The sequence below is a fragment of the Geotrypetes seraphini genome, chromosome 18, assembly GCF_902459505.1.
Source record: "Geotrypetes seraphini chromosome 18, aGeoSer1.1, whole genome shotgun sequence".
Taxonomy (NCBI): Eukaryota; Metazoa; Chordata; class Amphibia; order Gymnophiona; family Dermophiidae; genus Geotrypetes; species Geotrypetes seraphini.
The window spans coordinates 17,123,835-17,145,202 of record NC_047101.1 but is presented as its reverse complement, the minus strand read 5'-3'; the positions used below and the strand labels follow the sequence as shown (position 1 = coordinate 17,145,202).

General features: G+C 42.7%; 1 protein-coding gene across 1 annotated transcript in view; it reads right to left on the bottom strand.

Annotated features, from left to right (window-relative positions):
* ADAM19 (ADAM metallopeptidase domain 19) overlaps positions 1–21,368 on the bottom strand; it is an 89,944-nt gene that overhangs the window by 53,516 nt on the left and 15,060 nt on the right. Inside the window, exons 4-5 of the mRNA XM_033927324.1 lie at positions 9,439–9,517; positions 7,208–7,284 (exon numbers count right to left, since the gene is read on the bottom strand). Coding sequence (XP_033783215.1) covers positions 7,208–7,284; positions 9,439–9,517 — 156 coding nt within the window. The remainder of the gene's footprint in view (positions 1–7,207; positions 7,285–9,438; positions 9,518–21,368) is intronic.

The following is a 21,368-nucleotide window of genomic DNA, read 5'->3' as shown; positions in this document are numbered from 1 at the left end:
TTTCAATGCCTAAAAAAAGTTACAGGTTATTACATTACATTACAGATTTCTATTCCGCCATTACCTTTCGGTTCAAAGCGGATTACAAAAAGAGTTATGGAAGAAGGGTTACAACGTTAGATCAGAGAAGGTTTCCAAGAGAGAGAAAAGTAGGATCTGGGGTTAGGGAGGGGATGGTAAGAGGGGGGTTAAGCTTTATCATGGTATTAAGCTTTATTAAGGGATTTCTTGAAGAGTATAGTTTTTATTTCCTTTCTGAACATCTTGTAGTCTGGGGTTGTTGTCAATAGGTTGGAGATTTGGTTGTCTATGTTGGAGACATGTTATCTGTCATGTTAGCAGACAGTGTGCATCAATGATATTTTTCTTAACTGCAAAGCGCAGCTCTCGCCCATTCCCTGCCACCTAATTGGAATTTCCACTTTAAAGCCACAGTTACCCCCCCCCCCGGATTCTACATAATGCGTCCAGATTTGTGCATGCATCTGAGAGGTGCGTGCAAACCAATTGAATAGCGAGCTTTGAGCTACCAATAATTGGGTCTAACAACCAAGTATTGATGTTAATTAGCAAACCAAGTGAAGAAGAAAGTGGGTGAATCAAGAAAAGAAGGAACGTGACAAAACAGATTTTAAGATGAGGAGAGCAGGAGGCCAAACAAAATGAGGAAAGAGAAAGGTTAGGTAGAATTTCGTTAAATGATATGACTGCTATGCATGGGGAAGTGTCTTATTGTTAACTCATCTTCCACAGGAAAAAACACCCTCCCCATATCCGATTGCCACTAGTCTGTGTCAGCAACACAAGTAGAGGCGGAAAAGGGAAATTTACCAATCCAGATCACTTTTATCAGATTTTTGTATGATGTAATGAAAAACCATCTCTGTATCCATTTACTGGAATTTGGAGCGAGTGTGGCAAGGTGGTCAAAGCTACCCTGAGGTTGTGGGTTCAAACCCGTGCTGCTCCTTGTGACCCTGGGCAAATCACTTAATCCCCCCATTGCCCCAGGTACATTAGATCGATTGTGAGCCCACCAGGACAGAGAGGAAAAAATATTTGAGTACCTGAATAAACTCATGTAAAACTGTTCTGAGCTCCCCTGGGAGAACAGTAATAAATAAATAATGTGAAAAGTTTCAGCCTCTGGTAACCAGAGCTACTATTGTGACATCATAATGTTTCATTCCTCCAATAAGAGCCAACCTCATCAATGATGTCACAATGGCTTGATTGTCCTATTCATGGCTCACTTTTACTACATTTTGATTTCTAGAGTGGTGCAGTGGTTAAAGCTCCAGCCTCAGCACCCTGAGGTTGTGGGTTCAAACCCACGCTGCCCTTGTGACCCTGGGCAAGGCACTTAATCCCCCCCCCCCTTGCCCCAGGTACATTAGATAGATTGTGAGCCCACTAGGACAGACAGGGAAAAATGCTTGGGTACCTGAATACATTCATGTAAACTGTTCTGAGCTCCCCTGAATAGTGTGAAAAGTTTCTGTCTCTGGTAACCAGAGCTGGTATTGTGATGTCATAATGCCTCATTCCACCAATAAGAGCCAATCTCATCAGTGATGTCACAATGGCTTGATTGTCCTATTCTTGGCTCACTTTTACTACATTTTGATTTCTAGAGTGGCGCAATGGTTAAAGCGCCCTGAGGTTGTGGGTTCAAACCCACGCTGCTCCTTGTGACCCTGGGCAAGTCACTTAATCCCCCCATTGCTCCAGGTACATTAGATAGATTGTGAGCCCCCTGGACAGATAGGGGAAAATGCTTGAGTACCTGAATAAATTCATGTAAACCATTCTAAGCACCCCTGGGAGAACGGTACAGAAAATTGAATAAACAAATATATAAATAAAAATAGGAAAAAGGAGGTATTGATGCCCCTGGGGCAATGGGGAGATTAAGTGACTTGCTCAGGGGCACAAGGAGGAGCATGGGTTTGAACCCACAACCCCAGGGTGCCGAGGCTGTAGCTTTAACCAGTGCGCCAAATTCAAACATCTACGCACAATTGAAAATCATAAAATATCGGTGCCCCAGATCAACTTTGGTCCTTATGAAAGAACTATTGACAGTTCCAAGGAGGACACTGAAGGAAGAGCCACCATTTGGAAAGACGCTTTTGGTCCTTACATAAATGCACGGTGCTGCAATTACAGCCCTACGCAGCAGATTGCAACAGGACTTCAATGCAGTGATGATGTGGGAAGAGGGCTGAAAGGTCCAATGAACACACAAATACAGGATGTCCAAGGCGGTATTTGGAGAGACCTCCCAGGAAAGGGACTTGGGAGTTCTGATCGACAAGTCGATAAAGCCGTCTGCACAATATGCTGCGGCGGCATAAAGGGCGAACAGAATGCTAGGAATGATAAAGAAGGGGATCACGAACAGATCGGAGAAGGTTATCATGCCGCTGTACCGGGCCATGGTGCGCCCTCACCTGGAGTACTGCGTCCAGCACTGGTCGCCGTACATGAAGAAGGACACGGTACTACTCGAAAGGGTCCAGAGAAGAGTGACTAAGATGGTTAAGGGGTTGGAGGAGCTGCCGTACAGCGAAAGATTAGAGAAACTGGGCCTCTTCTCCCTCGAAAAGAGGAGACTGAGAGGGGACATGATCAAAACATTCAAGATACTGAAGGGAATAGACTTAGTAGATAAGGACAGGTTGTTCATCCTCTCCAAGGTAGTGAGAATGAGAGGGCACTCTCTAATGTTAAAAGGGGATAGATTCCGTAGAAACGTAAGGAAGTTCTTCTTCACCCAGAGAGTGGTAGACAACTGGAACGCTCTTCCAGAGTCTGTTGTAGGGGAAAGCACCCTCCAGGCAAGACTAAGCTGGACAAGTTCCTGCTAAACTGGGACGTATGCAGGTGAGGCTGGACTCATTTAGAGCACTGGTCTTTGACCTGGGGGCCGCCATTCAGCGCACTGCTGTGCAGGATGGACCACTGGCCTGACCCAGCAGCAGTAATTCTTATGTTCTTATGTAAAGAGTCTTTTACTTAACAAGGGTTGTGGATATAGAGTATTAAGAAAGCATAAGAAAAAAATAGTTTTTTAAAAACAGTAAAAAACAAGAAATATTACAGCATTATATTTTTGATGCATCTAAGTGAAACCACACCCAAATGCACCCCGAATCTCCCCCTAATCATGCCTACCGACTAATTAATTTTTTTTACATTTTTTTAAAATTAGTTGTTAATGGTGCTTTCAGTGCTAAGTCAATTTAAAAAAACACATTCAATTAGGTGCTTAGATCGCCTAGGCGTGCCAATCTAGGTACCTAACTTCCAGTGCCGTTTATAGAATTTATGCCGAAATCTGCACTGGGCAGATTGGATGGGCCACATTGGTGTTTCTGTGCTGTCATTTACAATGTTAGGTGCCTACGGCTAGAGCTAAGTGAAGAGAATAAACAGCTCAGAAAGCTCCCCCACCCCCAATCTATGCACCAAGCAGCTCTGTAACTGAGGAAGGGGCCTTCCAGTGAAGTCACCACTGGGTACAGCAACAGGCTTTGTGCATACCAGCAGCGGATGCACTTCCTGGAGATCAAATCACTTCTTTAGCCCATTCATCCCAGGGTTTCAACAAACATATTTCATGAACTCATAGAGCGGCTGGACAAAGATTCTAACTGGAGCATGGGCTCAGGTTAAGAGAGAAGCCGTCTAATAGCCCCAAAAAAACACAACTGTATCTCATTTGAAAGGAATATTTTGACGCGTGCAATGTTTGGTTTTCTGGATCTGCTGTGTTGGGACTGGGGTGATCATAAGAACATAAGAATTGCTGCTGCTGGGTCAGACCAGTGGTCCATCAAGCCCAGTAGTCCGCTCATGCGGCGGCTCTCTGGTCAAAGACCAGCGCCCTAACTGAGACTAGCCCTATCAGCGTACGTCCTAGTTCAGCAGGAACTTGTCTAACTTTATCTTGAATCCTTGGAGGGTGTTTTCCCCTATGACAGACTCTGGAAGAGCGTTCCAGCTTTCTACCACTCTCTGGGTGAAGAAGAACCTCCTTACGTTTGTACGGAATCTATCCCCTTTCAACTTTAAAGAGTGCCCTCTCGTACTCTCTACCTTGGAGAGGGTGAACAACTGGCCCTTATCTACTAAGTCTATCCCCTTCAGTACCTTGAATGTTTCGATCATGTCCCCTCTCAATCAGGAACTTGTCTTGAATCCCTGAAGGGTGGTTTCCTCTATGACAGACTCCGGAAGAGCGTTCCAGTTTTCTACCACTCTCTGGGTGAAGAAGAACTTCCTTACGTTCGTACGGAATCTATCCCCTTTCAACTTTAGAGAGTGCCCTCTCGTTCTCCCTACCTTGGAGAGGGTGAACAACCTGCCCTTATCTACTAAGTCTATCCCCTTCAGTACCTTGACTGTTTCGATCATGTCCCCTCTCAGTCTCCTCTTTTCAAGGGAGAAGAGGCCCAGTTTCTCTAATCTTTCGCTGTACGGCAGCTCCTCCAGCCCCTTAACCATCTTAGTCGCTCTTCTCTGGACTTTTTCAAGTAGTACCGTGTCCTTCTTCATGCACGGCGACCAGTGCTGGACGCAGTACTCCAGGTGAGGGCGCACCATGGCCCAGTACAGCGGCATGATAACCTTCTACGATCTGTTCGTAATCCCCTTCTTTATTATTCCTAGCATTCTGTTCACCCTTTTCACCGCCGCCACCGCGCATCGCGCGGACGGCTTCATCGACTTGTCATGGCTGGGAAGCTGTGTCAGCAACGTAGGAACAATGAAGAAAGCACTTCAGAATAGCTGAAGAGGGGCGCAAAGGAGAAAAGAGTTTCAGAAATGGGGGGGGTCCTGAATGGAAGGTGCACATATCACGTGAGAATAAATATCCTTGGGCCACAAATAAAGGGGAGGAGGGAAGCATGGAGCTAAGAAGCCAGAGCATTGATATTCTACAAAGTGCAGCACCCCAGAGATTCAAATCAGGAGCCGAGGGGGGGGGGTTTCTTGCGGTGCAACGTAATGGTTGCAGCATTCATTTGGATCTCAGTGGAAGTAGTAAGGTGAGGGGAAGGGCTTTAATCTGGCCCTGGGTATACCTAAATATTAGTGCTACCAGATGTCCAGATTTCTCCGAGACATGTCCTCCTTTTGAGCTTTTCAAACCCCGGCACTTTATCCGGGTTTTTGAAAAGCTCTCCTTTGTGTAGCAGGGCATCCACGCATGTGCGGATATGATGAGATAATCACGCACATACGTGCGTGACATCATTGTGTCGCATCCATGCATGCACGGATGTCTTGCCCGATGAGAGAAGGTGGGGGGGGGCAGGGCTGGGGGGATTGGAGGTAGGGATTGGGGCGGACCTGGGGGGCATGACAGGGCTGAATTGGGGCGTGAATGGGTGGGACTGGGCGGATCTAGGGGGTCCAGATTTTCCAGACAGAAAATCTGGTAACCCTATATAGTATAGACAATATAGGGTATCCAACACTGGTCTCCCTACCTAAGGAAGGATATAACCCTGCTGGAGAGGGTGCAGATGGGAGCCACAAAGCTAGTAAAGGGTATGGAGAATCTGAGCTACAAAGAACGCCTCGGAAAACTGGGATTGTTCACCCTCGAGAAGAGAAGACTGCGAGGGGACATGATAGAGACTTTTAAAATACTAAAAGGATTCGACAAAATAGAGCAAGAAACATCGTTATTCACAATGTCAAATGTGACACAGACAAGAGGTCATGAACTGAAACTGAGGGGCAACTGAGGTCATGAACTGAAACTGAGGCCCAGGACAGATGTCAGGAAGTTCTGTTTCACACAGCGAGTGGTGGACGCTTGGAATGCTCTCCCGGAGGAGGTTGTGACGGAGACCACCATTCTGGGATTCAAGGGCAAGTTGGATGCGCACCTTCTTGCAAAACACATTGAGGGATATGGATTAACAAGGTCTTTATCAGGGAAAACCTAGCTTGGCCTCCACGTGTGCGGTTTGCCGGACTAGATGGACCTAAGGTCTGATCTGGTGAAGGCATTTCTTATGTTCTTATGTTATGAATTGAATGTTTGTTGAAGATTTTTCATCCACAAACTATTTATGGAAAGCAATCTAGGCCTCCACTAACCAAAGGTATTATCAGCGGGTACAGGACAAGACCCTGATTAAATTGGGCAACACAGACTTTCTTCCTAGGAAGTGAGCCCAGAACGATTGCTAGCAAGGAGTACTCTGGCCAACCTGCTTGCTGCCATTCCCTGGACCTGGCTTTGGCTCCCCAAACAGGCAGCATCCTGAGCTGGCTGGGGATACTAAGAAGGCTGTACTCCCTGGAGGGAAGGGTATATTATGTTTATTTCGATTTGATATATCACTCAATCCAAAGCAGGTCTCTGCAATGTACATAAAAGTATAAGCCATCACGCAATGGTGTCACCTGGTGGCTGGATTTAGGGCCCTTGATTAGTGGGTTCTGGAAAGAGCTCTGGCTCTTTGGCTAGGACCAATACCGTAATGGTTGGGCTCAGAAGGGACATAACATCAGGGCAAAAGAGATTCCTCTTGTGAACGAAGACTCATTTGGATCCCAGACCTGGCTCCGATTGCGCTGGAAGCCCAAAGGTGCGAGAGAAAATTGTCAACCCCCCACCCCCCCCCCCCCTCCCCACCAAACAGGATTTTACATACAGCGTTTAGAAATAAAGAGCCTGACACAGGATAAGATCAGCCATCACACTGTCTTCTTTCTCAAACCCATCTGATTCTAATTTAAAAACCACAGGTGGCTGCGAGATCTCCTATTTTACACTGTAAATTATTTCTTCCTCATTAAGATCAGCTGGGCCTTTTTCTTGGCAGAATTGTTTCCTGAGTGGACGGTATCCAAGCAGCTTTGTCTGTCAAGGCTACAACTTCCAAGCGGAGATTATGGCAAACATTTGGGAGAGCTCTTTGCTAACAGACACTGCATGCCGGAGCCCTGTCTGACTGTTATTACTCCTCCTTTGGCAAAGGAGACACAAATAACTGGTCTCTCTCCTCTGCGCAATCCCAACGGAAACAGAGATCTTTCGTAGGGTAATAAACACGGCGTGCGCCACCCCCGCCTGCAGGAGCGTGGGTGGAACATGTCCAACTCTGAAAGGGAGGCAGCTCCACAAATAGAACAAGTTGAAATGGTTAGACGATGCCAAGTTTGTGTTTCTGTCGCATCTTACCTTATTCCTCGGCACGTGCTGAGAATTACGCTGGAATGCCGCAGCCCTCTCACGGAGCCGTGATAATAGCAATGTTCCTGGAGCAAAGAGAGAAATGGATGGTGCTGAAAACTGATGGGAGATGCTGGGAGATTATGGTTCACCATCATTAACTCCCCCCTTCTACTAAGTCACGATAGAGGTTTCTACCACGGCCCGATTAGCCATCATATCACTTTTAAAATATTACTTTTAGTATATAAATCTTTAATTTTTAACGAACCACAATTTGTCACCAGAATGCTTATCCCTTATAACACCTCCCGGTCTCTTCGTTCGACATCTCAAAACCTCCTAACTGTTCCATCCCTGAAAATTATAGGCACTAGAAGACATGATATGTTTTCGGAACTCACTACCACGGTACATTAGAGAAGAAAAAGACCTTCCATCATTTAAAAAAATTTTAAAAACTTATCTTTTTAAAGACGCATTTAACCTTTCATCTTTCGACCTATGACCAGATGTTTTAGGCCCTGAATTTTTTTACCCCCCCTCTCTTGTTTTTCCCCTTTCTGTTTTTTCTCTCTAACAAAGAATTGTAACTTTTCCCCCCTACCCGCCACGACTCATGTCAGTTTTAGATTTGTAAGTCTGAAGTTATTTTGTCTGTTTTCACAACCTTGTTTTTATGAAGTTGTACATCGCTTAGTAAACTGAATAAGCGATTCATCGGTTCATAGACAACAACGCGGAAGACAAAGGCGTGCGCTGACAACTGAGCGCAATACAGAGGCGCGCACCAAAGAAAATTACTGTTTTTAGGGGCTCCGACGGGGGGTTTTGTTGGGGAGCACCCTCAGTTTACTTAATACAAATCGCGCTGGCGTTGTGGGGGGTTTGGGGGTTGTAACCCCCCACATTTTACTGTAAACTTAACTTTTTCCCTAAAAACAGGGAAAAAGTGAAGTTTTCAGTAAAATTTGGGGGGTTACAACCCCCCAAACCCCCCACAACGCCCCCACAATGCGGCGCGATTTGTATTACGTAAAGTGGGGGAGGGGTTCCCCCCACACACCCCCATTGGAGCCCTAAAAACAATAATTTTCTTTGGTGCGCGCCTCCGCGCTGCGCTCAATTGTCTGCTGGCGCCTTTGTCCCGGCGCGCTTTTGACCTGACACCAATTCATCAAATATTAATAAAAACATGAAACTTGAGCACTAAGTGCTCTGACGCTCATAGAATTCCTATGAAAGGCCGAGCAGCATCGGAGAATTCAGCGCCCCGGGCCGCGGTAGAAAAACTCTATCGTGACTTAGTGAAAGAGGAGGTACATTGGCAGGGTTCTGAACCTCTGTCCCACAGTCCTTCCAGATAGTGTAGAGAAATGGCTTTGGCTATGCCAGTGTCTCTCAAACTGTGTACCAAGGCACAGTGGTGTGCCCCGAAGGGATTCCAGAATTTTATTTTATTAAAAAAAAAAAAAAAAATTCCCTTCATAAGTACACACTAGAAAAGCTGACATGTAGGTCACCTAAGCAAGGGTCTGTCAATGTTATGAGCGTCTGTGTGCCTAAGGATACAACTGCCCAGACGAGCGTCATTCTTTGATGCGATTGGTCCTTGAAAACTAATAGCAAGCAATTATATTTTTTTTAAGCAGAAAGTTATCCTAACTTGAGCGACAAAACAATCAAGGTTTTGTTACCGTTTGGATGTTCTTAATCTTTGTAAACTTGGATTTTCAGCTCTGATGGAAATTAAATTGAAAAAAAAAAAACAACCCAACGACTGCAGTTGGTGGATGATGAAATGCGCGTTTGCTTGTTGATTATCGAGACTACAACGTGAACTCACGGCAGCCATTTTGACGACGGCTCGGCACGGGGCAGGAGCGTAGGACGATCGATCCTGTCCCGTGTCACCGCTAGACCACCAGGGAAGGTCCGGGAGGCAGCATTTCTTCCCCCTCCCACCCCCCAAAAAAATTGCGAATAAACAAATCCGTGGGTATTGTAACTGCGGAGTCGGAGGGAGAAGTGTATAGCACCAATTAACATCACCTAATATCTAGTCATACTAATAAATTACACGTGCAACTGAGATTATTCTATAATAAACTATGTGTGCAAGTTTGCATAGTAAGCATAAATTTTAGCACACAGGTTTATAGAATTAGGGAGCTTGGGTCCTTCCATAGAACAGTTACTTTATCTCTCGATCTCTTTTGTCCTCTTCCATCTATACTTACCGTGTGGTTTAAAGCGATGACATTCGGGATTCCTGTACGAGTATAATAGGTTTCCGTGTATTCTGGAGACAGGAGTTGCCTACAGAGGGTAAAGCCACAAATAATTTAAGACTTTTTTTTGACATTCTGACCACCAGTCAGTTTTCAAACCTGCACACTGGCTTCGATGAGGTCTTTGCATGCTGCGATGCCTCTTAGCAGAACCAGGGCCAGATCTGGGCACAGGTAGCACAAGGCAACTGCCTAGAATGCTAAACATCAATCACCCAAGCCAGAAGAGCCTTCTTCCACCTATTTTAGGGTGATGTGCCACTTCAAAGACGCATCGCCCATGGCACTCTGGTCCAGCACCCCCACCCTTGCATTCCAGTCTCCTCTGAACTCTTCATGTGCCCAAAATCTTATATCCATTCCTGGTCAAACCAGCATCAGAAGTACCTAAATAAGGATGGTACCTGATTTCCAGAAAACACAGATCCCTTCTGCCAATGCATAAAATGTTCAATATATATTATATATTTAATAAAATTAATGTAGACTAAAGTCATTCATATCTCACACAGTATAGCTGGCTAGTACATGAAACTGAAAGAACTGACATACGATTTTAAGCAGTCCCCGAGTTACCAATGCCTGACTTTTAAATACGACTCGTACTTACGAATGCGGTTGCGGCCTCATTTCATTTCACAGAGCAATATTTCCAGTGGCATAGAGTCCCACACTTCTCCCGCAGCAGATTCGGGAATGATGCATGGCCACATTAAGGTCTGGGGCTATGCTTGTGGAGTGTTTGTTGCTTGTTTGTTGGGATTTGAAGCCGTAAGCTTGAGGTATGGGTGGGTTTGTTTGGGGGATTTGGTCTTTCAAAATATCAATTGTGATGGGCATACTCCCATGGGTTCTTGTACGGTGACCTTTTTTCGGTTCCAATTTTTACGTGCTGTATTTATGGCTGATCTGTTTTCTGTTTACTCTGCTCCTGGTTGTATGTTCCCTTTGCAATTGTTAATAAAGATAATTAAAAAAAAAAAAAAAGAACAGAGTGTGGTTGTGCATGCTGTACTAGCGATTGGCTGACTTCAGCGATTTAATGTTCTTGGTATGTTTATTTTGCAGTCTTTTGATCAACTTTATTATTTCGTCTAGCTTGCCTGTCCTGGGTTTGTTTACTTTTGGCTTTTTGTTAATTGGTTCAGCTGGTTCTGTAGGACGTCATGGGTCACATGTCAGGGGGAGTTCCTTAAATAGCTCCACTTTGAACGCCGCGGCCATTTTGCAATCTTGGACCTACCATCATGGATTAGCGTTATGCTGTTTTCCGGTTATGTCTGGTAAATATATTAGGGCATAGTTAATATTTAGTGCTATTTCTCCGGTTCGCTGAATTAATGGGTTTTCTTATTTCTCCAGTTGTTCATGTCCCCGACCCTGAGGAAATACCTGAAACGCGTCGGTGGGGAATGAAGCAGACCCGGTGCAAAAGATAAGTCACTTTTAAAGCACGGAATATCTTTAATAACTATTAGTAGTGTATCACTATAAGGTTAAAAAAAACTCAGTTCACATAAGTTACAAAAAATTGTTCCGGTGAGGATATGCTACCACACTATAGACTGGTGTGGCAATCTGAGGAACGTTAGTAAGTTTATATTGTGACTGGTGGAGGTACTTCTAGTATTGATAGTACCTTAGAGGGAACACTGGAATAGTCGGCCCTTTTGTTAGCTGGGAGCAGAGATTAAGCAGCAAGAATCTGAAAATCTACAAGTTCTGAGTTACATACAAATCCAACTTAAGAACAGCATTAAAAATGTAACTTGTTCTTTACCCAGGGACTGCCTGTATAGGAATAATCAAGCCATTGTGACGTCACTGATGAAGATGGCTCTTAGGCATTGGTGGAATAAGGCATTATGACATCACAATATGATGGAATGTTGCTACTTAGGAACAGTGTGTGGTTGTGCTTGCTGTACCTTAGAGGGAACACTGGGACAGTTGGCCCTTTTGTCAGCTGGGAGCAGAGGGAAGCAGCAAGAATCTTAAAATCTACAAGTTCTGAGTTACATACAAATCCAACTTAAGAACAGCATTAAAAATGTAACTTGTTCTTTACCCAGGGACTGCCTGTATAGGAATAATCAAGCCATTGTGACGTCACTGATGAAGATGGCTCTTAGGCATTGGTGGAATAAGGCATTATGACATCACAATATGATGGAATGTTGCTACTTAGGAACAGTGTGTGGTTGTGCTTGCTGTACCTTAGAGGGAACACTAGGGACAGTCGGCCCTTTTGTCAGCTGGGAGCAGAGGGAAGCAGCAAGAATCTGAAAATCTACAAGTTCTGAGTTACATACAAATCCAACTTAAGAACAGCATTAAAAACGTAACTTGTTCTTAACCCGGGGACTGCCTGTACCATCTGAACATGTCTTTAAAATGCCATACGAGTCACAAAAGTGTTTTTGTTATATGTATTAATTAGATGTCTAAGCAGATTAACAGAGAGAAAACACTTGAATCATTCCAACCCCACGCTCCAAATGTGAGGAGGGACAGACTTCAGTGAAACCCAGTTCTGTACTGCAAGACACACAATTCAAAAGTACAACATGCAAAATAACTGTTCCTTGACCTTTCCTTACAGAGCCACTGAAGACAAGGACAGGAAGAGAAAGAGCCAATGCCTTACAGACAACAGACATCATATTAGTGTCTTCCCAGATCGATGAGATATGTATCCCAATGGTGGAAGGTTAATGGGCTGGGGTCACAAGCTCCCTTTTTAATGGAAATCTACCGTTGCTTAGCTAGAAATGTAATCTCAGAGCATACATTATAGCTGATATATTGTGGTTAAAACCACTCTGCCATGACTCTTCCTTTAGTCATGTACCGTACAAAATTGCAAGGCACATGGATTTCCCCTTCCTCCTTGTGTCACACTGTAACTCTAATGGAGCAATGTGACCTCTTTATAGGTTTTAACACACACACATTCCTGAAAATGTCATTGTTTCACACTAAGTCACACTGAATATAATAGAGGGGGGGTGTTATCGTAGCTTGAAGGGCAAAGAAGTCAAAGTAATACTGGATAACTGGATAAGACTTCTCAGTATACAAATAAGCAAAATATATGCCTGGCTTATAAAGTAAGTAAAGTGTTCACATACACTCAGAATTGTGAAATTTGACCAGGAGCGTTGGCTCCTATAGCCAACCCACCTCCCCATCACTGTGCATGACTTATTTTGAAAAAGAGCTTGAAATGAACATACCGTTCAAATGCTCAACTAATTTTCAATGGCAAAAGAGAGAAAGAAGTTCCCACCTAGCTTTCAATCGTTTCACACTACGCATAAATAAATAATTCGCTGTTTGCGCATCAACTGTATCATAAAATGGTACAAGAAATACCAGTTTATATGCGATTCTGGTGTTATCTACATCGTGTATTTCATATGGGCTTTGTCAGTCGTTTCCCTCAGAACCTGGGCATACTCCCCCGAATTCTATAAACTTGCGTGCATAATTTGACACCTAGCATGCAAAATTGCACGCCCGATGTATAGAATATGGTAGCAAGCACAACTTAAGGTCAATTAGCAACTAATTTCCCACGTAAGATAATTTCCCTTTTTGATAATGCCCAACATTCTGTTCGCCTTCTTTGAGGCCGCTGCGCATTGTCCCTCCGGCAAAACAATGAAGCCGGAGGCACAATGCGCAGCGGCCTCAAAGAAGGCGAACAGAATGTTGGGCATTATCAAAAAGGGAATCACTACCAGAACCAAAAGAAGTTATCTTACCGTTATATCGGGCGATGGTGCGCCCGCATCTGAAATACTGCGTTCAGTACTGGTCGCCGTACCTTAAGAAGGATATGGCGACACTCGAGAGGGTCCAGAGAAGAGCAACAAAGATGATAAAAGGCATGGAAAACCTTTCATATGCTGAGAGGCAGGAGAGGCTGGGGCTCTTTTCCTGGAAAAGCGGAGACTGATAGGGGACATGATAGAAACTTACAAGATCATAAAGGGTAGAGAGAAGGTAGAGAGGGACAGATTCTTCAGACTGGCGGGGGCAACAAAAACAAGAGGGCACTCAAAAAAATTGAAGGGAGACAGATTCAGAACAAATGCTAGGAAGTTCTTCTTCACTCAGAGGGTGGTGGATACCTAGTATGCGCTTCCAGAGGAGGTGGTAGAGCAGAGTACGATTTTAGGTTTCAAAACGGGATTGGACGAGTTCCTGAAGGAAAAGAGGATTGAAGGGTATAATTAGAGGGGTAATATACAGGATAAGATGTCTTAGTACAGGATCACTTACAGGTCATTGACCTGGGGGGCCGCCGCGGGAGCGGACTGTTGGGCACGATGGACCTATGGTCTGACTCGGCAGATGCAATGCTTATGTTTTTATGTTAGCGCCAGCCGACACTCATAGGAAGTTCGGAACACTATGACTTGTTGGAGAAGCGCAGAGCATTCAGTGCGCTGGCTGGTGCTAAAAACCTCATGCGTGGTTTAAAAAAAAAGAGGGGAGGGTGAGTTAAATATTAACAACCAATAATTAGCTATATGTGTATTAATTTGCACTAATTGGCATCCTACAAACTGACTGGCAAATTCTATATAGTCTGCCTAAAATTAAGCACCTATATCAGTGCCCTAACTTAGGGCTCCTTTCACTAAACCACGGAAGAGTTTCTTACCGCTGGCTGGTGAGGTAAATGCTCCGACACTAATTCCTATAAGCGTCTGAGCATTTACGTCACCGGCCGACGGTACGAAGCTTTTCTGTGGTTTAGCAAAACCCAGCGTTTATAGGTTTAATTGACGCTGATAATGGGTACTTAACACTTCATAATTGCTATTAATTGGACTTAATTGAAAGTTAAGCGCCTAACTTGAAAAACACAATTATATAAAAACTAGGCCCCTGGTCCTTAGCATCAACCTGGTTAGGGGCGTATTGCGGACATGTTTTCGAGTTAGGTACCCCCTTTTCAGTTAGGTGCCAGCATTTAGACGAAGAAAACCCTGGCATAAATACGATGTACCTAAAGTCAGGATGCCTAGGGACGCCTAACACCGCTTAGGCAGCACCAAGCATGATCCTCTAAATTTTCTCTTCATTTTGCCTCTTCCCTCCACTGGAGTTCCTTTCTACCCTAACTCTTGTTAACCGTGTCGAGCTTTACGAATGTAGAGATGATGCGGTATACAAACCTAAGGTTTAGATTAGATTAGATTAGATTCTAGAGATTGCGCCTTTTATAGAATCGTGTGTCCAGCCATCATAGTGGAATGACTTATTTCCCCGTTAACAAAGTTTATGTAGCTTTTTTTTGTTGTTTTTTTTGTAAACCCGCATTGATCCACTTGATGGAAAATCCGGTATATCAAGTGCAAATAAACCATAACTTGGAAAACTAGAGCCGAAAACTAGAAACTAAAACTAAACGAATTTCTATAGGTGAACTTGAACATATTCTAGATTATCACAGTATAGATACCAATTTATGGCAGAGGATCTTGGTTCCACTTTATTATCTAAGTATAAGGACTCTGGTCTAACTAATTTCGCAAAGATTATAGGCCCTTAATTATCAGGAAACAAAAGAGCATCAAAACTATATAAAATCTTAAGAGAGTGTGAGGGAGAAAAAGATATTCCCTTCGATAATATGTGGGCAACAGATCTAAATTAAAATCCAAGAGTAATAGATTGGAAATCCTTCTGGGCATTCTCAGCTAGACCTACTATGTCGGCATCCATATGCCAGTCTACATTTTTCATTATGATTAAAGCTTCCTGGACCCCTCCTAAAATGGCTAAAGTGTTACATGTGACTTCAGAGCTCTGTTGGTCATGCCAACAGCAACCTGAGACTCTAATACACCTCTTATAAGAATGCCCTAACTTACAAGTTTACTGGTCAGACATTGGTCCAAAATCTGCTCAATTTTAAACATGAATATTAATGAGTTGCCCATGTCATAAAAATCAATCATATTACGCTCCTGTAATCCAGATATATCAATACCACCATTGTATAAACAAAATATTTGATTTCATGATTGCCTTAGCTATCCACCATATTGTTTCCAATTGGAAAGACAATTCTAGGCTTCATTTTTACGAATGGTGGAATCGCCTTAGTGTCATCAGAAAGTATGAGGAAATAATAACATTCAAACACAATAACATAGCCAGATTCACAAAACTTTGGACCCCTCTTGATGAATATGTAAGGACTCATGTAAATCCCAATTAACTTTTATTCGTAGATTAACTATACTATATTTTGCATATTATGTATATTTTAGTATCTACGGCTTATTGTTTTGTTTTATTCTTATACTTTTGTATTTGTAAAATTTCAATACAATTTCAATTAAAAAAAAGAAAATTAAAGCCAAATCAGCATTTCATACTGACTGCTGCTAAAAACATTCACTCAGTCAATAGATGGAACCCTTGGATCCGTGTCCATACGGATTCTTTTCAAGTCAGAAAAGAAGTGGATAATCTCGATACCATTTCATTCCAAGCAGCGTCTGGAGCCTAGATGACTTTTATCTCTACTTGTACAGAAATACTTCCATCCCCTCTCTGCTTTGATGTGTGAGACAATATCAAAGGATTCTTGCGTTACTGGTAAGGGTCCAATAATGCTGCTATCAGCCATTCTGCACAGTTATCTGTGGACATCAGATGCTAGCACCACATCATTTCAAAATGCAGGTCTTGCTTTAATCTTCCTTCTCCTTACCACATCAGCGTAAAATGGGCATTGCAGCTTTGCGCCACAGTACAAAAGAAAGGCACAGGAGCAATATTTGACCTCTGAAAGGCTGCATTAGAAAGCAGGTTTTATTTTCTTCCAGATGAAACTGGTATCTTACGTGACATCTGTTACTAGACAAAGAGAAGAGATTGTAGGAAAAAAAAAATCTTTTGGGACCACCCAGGTCACACTATAGCTATAAGTTCAGGTTCTGCAGTCTCTTTTCTGTGGATTCAATGAAAGGTATGAAAAAAAAAAAAAAAAAGGCAAAAATCCACATCTTAGAATATGGGGACGTAATCCACTAAAGTGTGTGGGATTTAATTACTAATAATAATGGATGGTGAAATGAACACTTTTTGAAGCAAATGAATTTTTATAAATGATTAAAAAAAAAGGTTTAGGGAAAAAAAAAAAGACATTTCTATTTTTTTGTCATTGTTTCCAAAAAGTTTATTTTAAACGTTGCCTTTTTTTTCAAAATTGGTTTTTTTATACATTTTGTTGAAATTTTTCATTTATCGTCCATTCTTATTAGTGATTGGAACCAATCTTCCTTTATTGACTTACCAGCAGTGGCGTAATAAGGGGGGGAGGCGGTCTACCCCGAGCGCCGTGTTGGTGGGGGCGCCGACACCCCTCCTCTTCCTCTCTGCCCCGCCTCCTCCCACTCCTCCCTCACCAAGCGCACACTCCCCTTCCCTTTCCCCACCATGAACAACTTTAATGTGCTTCTCGGACCGCGTTGTCTCGCCCGCTGTCACTTCTGGGTGCCACGCATAGGAAACGTGAGAGACGATGGGGTCATGAGGAGCACATTAAAGTTGTTCATGGGGGGGAAAGGGAAGGGGGGGTGTGCGCTTGGTGAGGGGAGGAGTGGGAGGAGGTGGGGCAGAGAGGAAGAGGAGGGGTGTCGGCACCTCCACCAACATGGCGCCCGGGGTAGACCACCTATGCCACTGCTGGTAAGTCAATAAAGGAAGATTGGCTCCAATCACTAATAAGAATGGACGATAAACAAAAACTTTCAACAAAATGTATAAAAAACCAATTCTGAAAAAAAAAAAGACAACGTTGAAAATAAATTAAAATAAACTTTTTGGAAATAATGATGAAAAAAATAGAAGTTCTTGTTGCTCGCAGCGGTGAACAGCTAGAGGCATGGGATCAAATCTGTCCCTGTCGCCATAGGATCTATCTCCATCTCTGTCCCGTTCCTACGAGTTCTGTCCCTGTCCCTGTCCCCGCCCCAACCCTGAAAGCTCTGTCATCTGCCCAAGCCTGAAAGACTTATGTGAATTTCTTCAGAAAGGCAGTAAATAAATCCTAATATATAAATAAGCAAAAAGCTAAGAGAAAAACCATCTTCAGGATTAGAAAGTAATTAGAAAGACTTTTAGACTAAGAACCTGTGACCAGAAAGAGGAAAGCCCCTTTCCCTCCCCATTTTTCATTAAGCTGAAAGCACTGGGAGGAAGAGAGATGGCTAAGGGCAACTGGGGCTTCCAAGTGAGTAATGAGAGAAGCCCTGGACAGCAGCCATAATATTCAGACTGGGTTTCTCGCTGAGGCAGATAGAAGCAATGTTGGACAAGCTCCAGGAAATCAATGATATCATTGTTATGGGCTGTTCTCCGGGTGCGTGCCACTTCCACACTGCTTGATGAGGACATGGCAAAAAGAAGAAGAAAAAAAAACCCAGCTTAGGGCAAATATTTAACCAATGAGGTTTAAAAAAAAAAAAAAAAAAAATGTATCTGAAAGAGTTTCAAGAGGCATTAATGCAGCCGTGCAGAGAATGAGTCAGAAAGGCTGATCCATGAAACAGCACAGAATGAATGAAAAGGACACGTTTAAAAGAATTGGGGGCACAAATGGTGAATTACCAGCAGTCTCGTTACATTGATTAGAATCCTAGTAAAGATAGGTGCTCCTGCAGCCCTGCACTAGGTGACCCGATTTCTGCATAACAGTGTTTGGAGCGACGCACACATGAGATGCAGTAAACTAGGAATGGAGACTATGGGGGAGGGATTCATCAAGGTGCGGTTAAGGTTCGCCCTTTACCATACCTTGATGCCCACATTCAGCACCCTGTGGTATCCGGTAGGATCTAAGAGGGCAGCCAGGAGTCGTGCCCCTTTGCCACTGATGAAATGGCACCCCTAGTGGCAGTCTCTCTTTATATGGAAATATGACCCTCTAGTGCAGTGGTTCTTAACCTGGGTTTGACCAAACCCCAGGGGTTCGGTGAGTCAGTCTCGCGGGTTCGGCGGAGGTCAAAACACACCTCCGACTCATATAGCGCTTCGGTCACATTCAATCATCTATCAAATTGTAACTGTTGTGATGGTACGTCGTGTGATACCTATCTTAATATTTTAATCCCTTACTAACTATGTTGAGCAAAATACGAAAGTGGTCGGACGAATATGTACAACATGTATAACGGAACGTGATGGGAGTCAGCGTCCTAATTGCATGATTTGCAATGCCAAGTTGAGTAATTCTAGTCTAGCTCCGGCAAAACTAAGGGAATAAAGAAGGGTTCGGTGAACACGCATATGAAACTGGTGGGGTTCAGTACCTCCAACAAGGTTAAGAACCACTGCTCTAGTGAGATTGCTACTAGTGGTGCTATTTTGTCAGCACCCCCCAGAGTGGCCAGGAGTGATGGGGCTTCACTCTTGGCTGCCTTCCCTGGATCTCATTAGACCCTCCCTCCCTGGACCACCATGGAAATTGAAGGCAGCCACTAGAGGTTGGGGGGTCTACATGGAGGGGTTGGAGCCGAGGGGGACACTTCATTGAAGGGTTCTGCTCAGGGAGGGGGGAATTCATCTTTGTAGCCTGATAAAAGTCTCTTTAGCATTAAAGAATGATCTAGAAGATTGACAGCTGCTGATCGATGTAGTTAAGTTAAAAGTATCTAAAATTAGTTTAAGGACAAACAGCACTGTCTCGGTGAAGAGTGTGAAAAGTCCATTCAGTTCAGGCATCCGACAACTCCTGAAACCAAATAGCAACAGCCTATGAGGCTAATTTAGAGAGAAAGGAACGATTAACTATTGGCCAATAATAATTCCATGATTTAGCTCTCAGGGAGAGTTTCTTCATAACAAGGACCCAAATCATCTGTTTAAGAAAAGCTGGATAATCCCGCTTAAGGGGAGTCCAATTTATAAATTTAGTAAGCTATCTCACTCATTCAAATGGCATGTCCCTCAACGGGTCAAAAGGGCAAAGAACCAAATCTGATACTCTCCTGCAATATTTAGAGACCATTTGTTGGACTTCCAATAACACAGCTTCCCTAAACATGGCATGATAATGCTTATGCATGTGTTGAATAGCTGGGTAAAGGCAGGTTCTTCCTCTCACATCATTATGCCATCAGATTTTAAAAGACTAGCGTCTTTCCCTCTGCCATCAATGTGGCAGTGCAAAAAGACTTCTTTTTCTCTTTTAATAAAGGCTCTCTAATTCTCCGAACCTGTGTCCTGTATATGACAAGACGATCAGGAGCAAGAATGCGTATTTTATTTCACGTTTATATCATCTGAGTGCAGGTCTTGCTCATCGTTCGGGGGGGGGGGTGGAGGGAGGGGAAATGGGAGGATAGGGGAACTTAGCAAGTATAATGGATTACTAGATGAGTGTTTCAACTATATTAAAATTTGATGAAACGCTAATCATAAATTCTAAGTGTTTAACAATTAAAAAATCAATTAAAATGGGGAACAATTAACATACTTGTCAATGACAAGACGTAACATCCATGAAAATAAGAGGATAGTAGGGGAAAATACAATTTTAAAAAGAAAAGAGTGCAATTAAGGTTATAAACAAGAGGACAGTGGGAGAAATCATATTAATATTGAATGGGATCAATACAGAAATCAGCAAGGGTGGACCCAGAGATCGTTTAGCATTCATATGCTTCTTTAAAGAGGAAACTTTTAAGGTTTCCCTTAAATTTATCTAAATTGTGCTCAGACCTTAAATGTGAAGGTAACGAGTTCCAAATTGTAGGGACTATAGTTGCGAATGAAGAAGCCCTACAAGTAGTAATGATTTTTAAAGATGGGACGTGGAGAAGATGCTGATCTTAAAGTTCTCAAAGGATCATGAGGGATAATAAATTTATGAATGAAGGCAGGTTCTTTGGTGCTCATGGTTTTAAAGGAAATTAAAGCAATTTTATATGTTTCAAGTTTATTTAAAATTTCATATACCATCCAATCAGACTTCTAGGCAGTGTACACTGTCTTAAAAACATATATGAGATAACAATACATCATTTAAAACTATAATAGTTATTAAAAACAATTTAAAAACAAACAGAAACAACAAGGATAGAACTACAATTTTCAAGTAAAAAGAGAGAACATATAGGGAAAAAAACCAAAAGGAGGGGTGTCAAAAGGTAAAATAAAACTATTAGCCCTAAAAAGGACATTTAGGTCTCAAAAGCATCAAGAAAAAGAAATGTTTTTAATTTTGTCTTAAAATGGTGAAGAGTTGATTCTTCCCGTAAGTAGGCCGGAATATTATTTCAAAGAGAGGGAGCACTGACAGAGAAAATGGTAGACCTCATTGTGTTGATAAACTTCAAAGACGGAATAGATAAAAGATTTTTAGAAGATGATCTCAAGGTCTTTGAAGAACTATAGGGAATTAGAAGATTATTAATAAATTTGGGTTGACTATATTGTCTAGTTTTAAAGGTCAGTAAAAGATTTTTGTATGTGATTCTATGTTCTACTGGCAACCAATGAGCTTTATTAAGGAGGGGAATGACATGGTCTAACTTCTTTGCATTAAATATAATCTTTACTGCTGTGTTCTGTTTAATTTGGAGTCTTCTTATTTCTTTTTTAGTTATGCCCTTATAGAGTGCATTGCAATAATCAATACAGGAAATCACGTAATCATATAATTCAATGAGGGATTGGTAACCAGTGAGTACTCTTTAGCAAGGGGGTAACATGATCAAATTTCTTCTCGTTTGTTATAATTTTTATGGCAATGTTTTGTATTAATTGTAGACGTCGGATGTGTTTTTGACAGACACCTTTATATAAGGAGTTACAATAGTCGAGCTTGGAAATAATAAGGGAGTGAATTA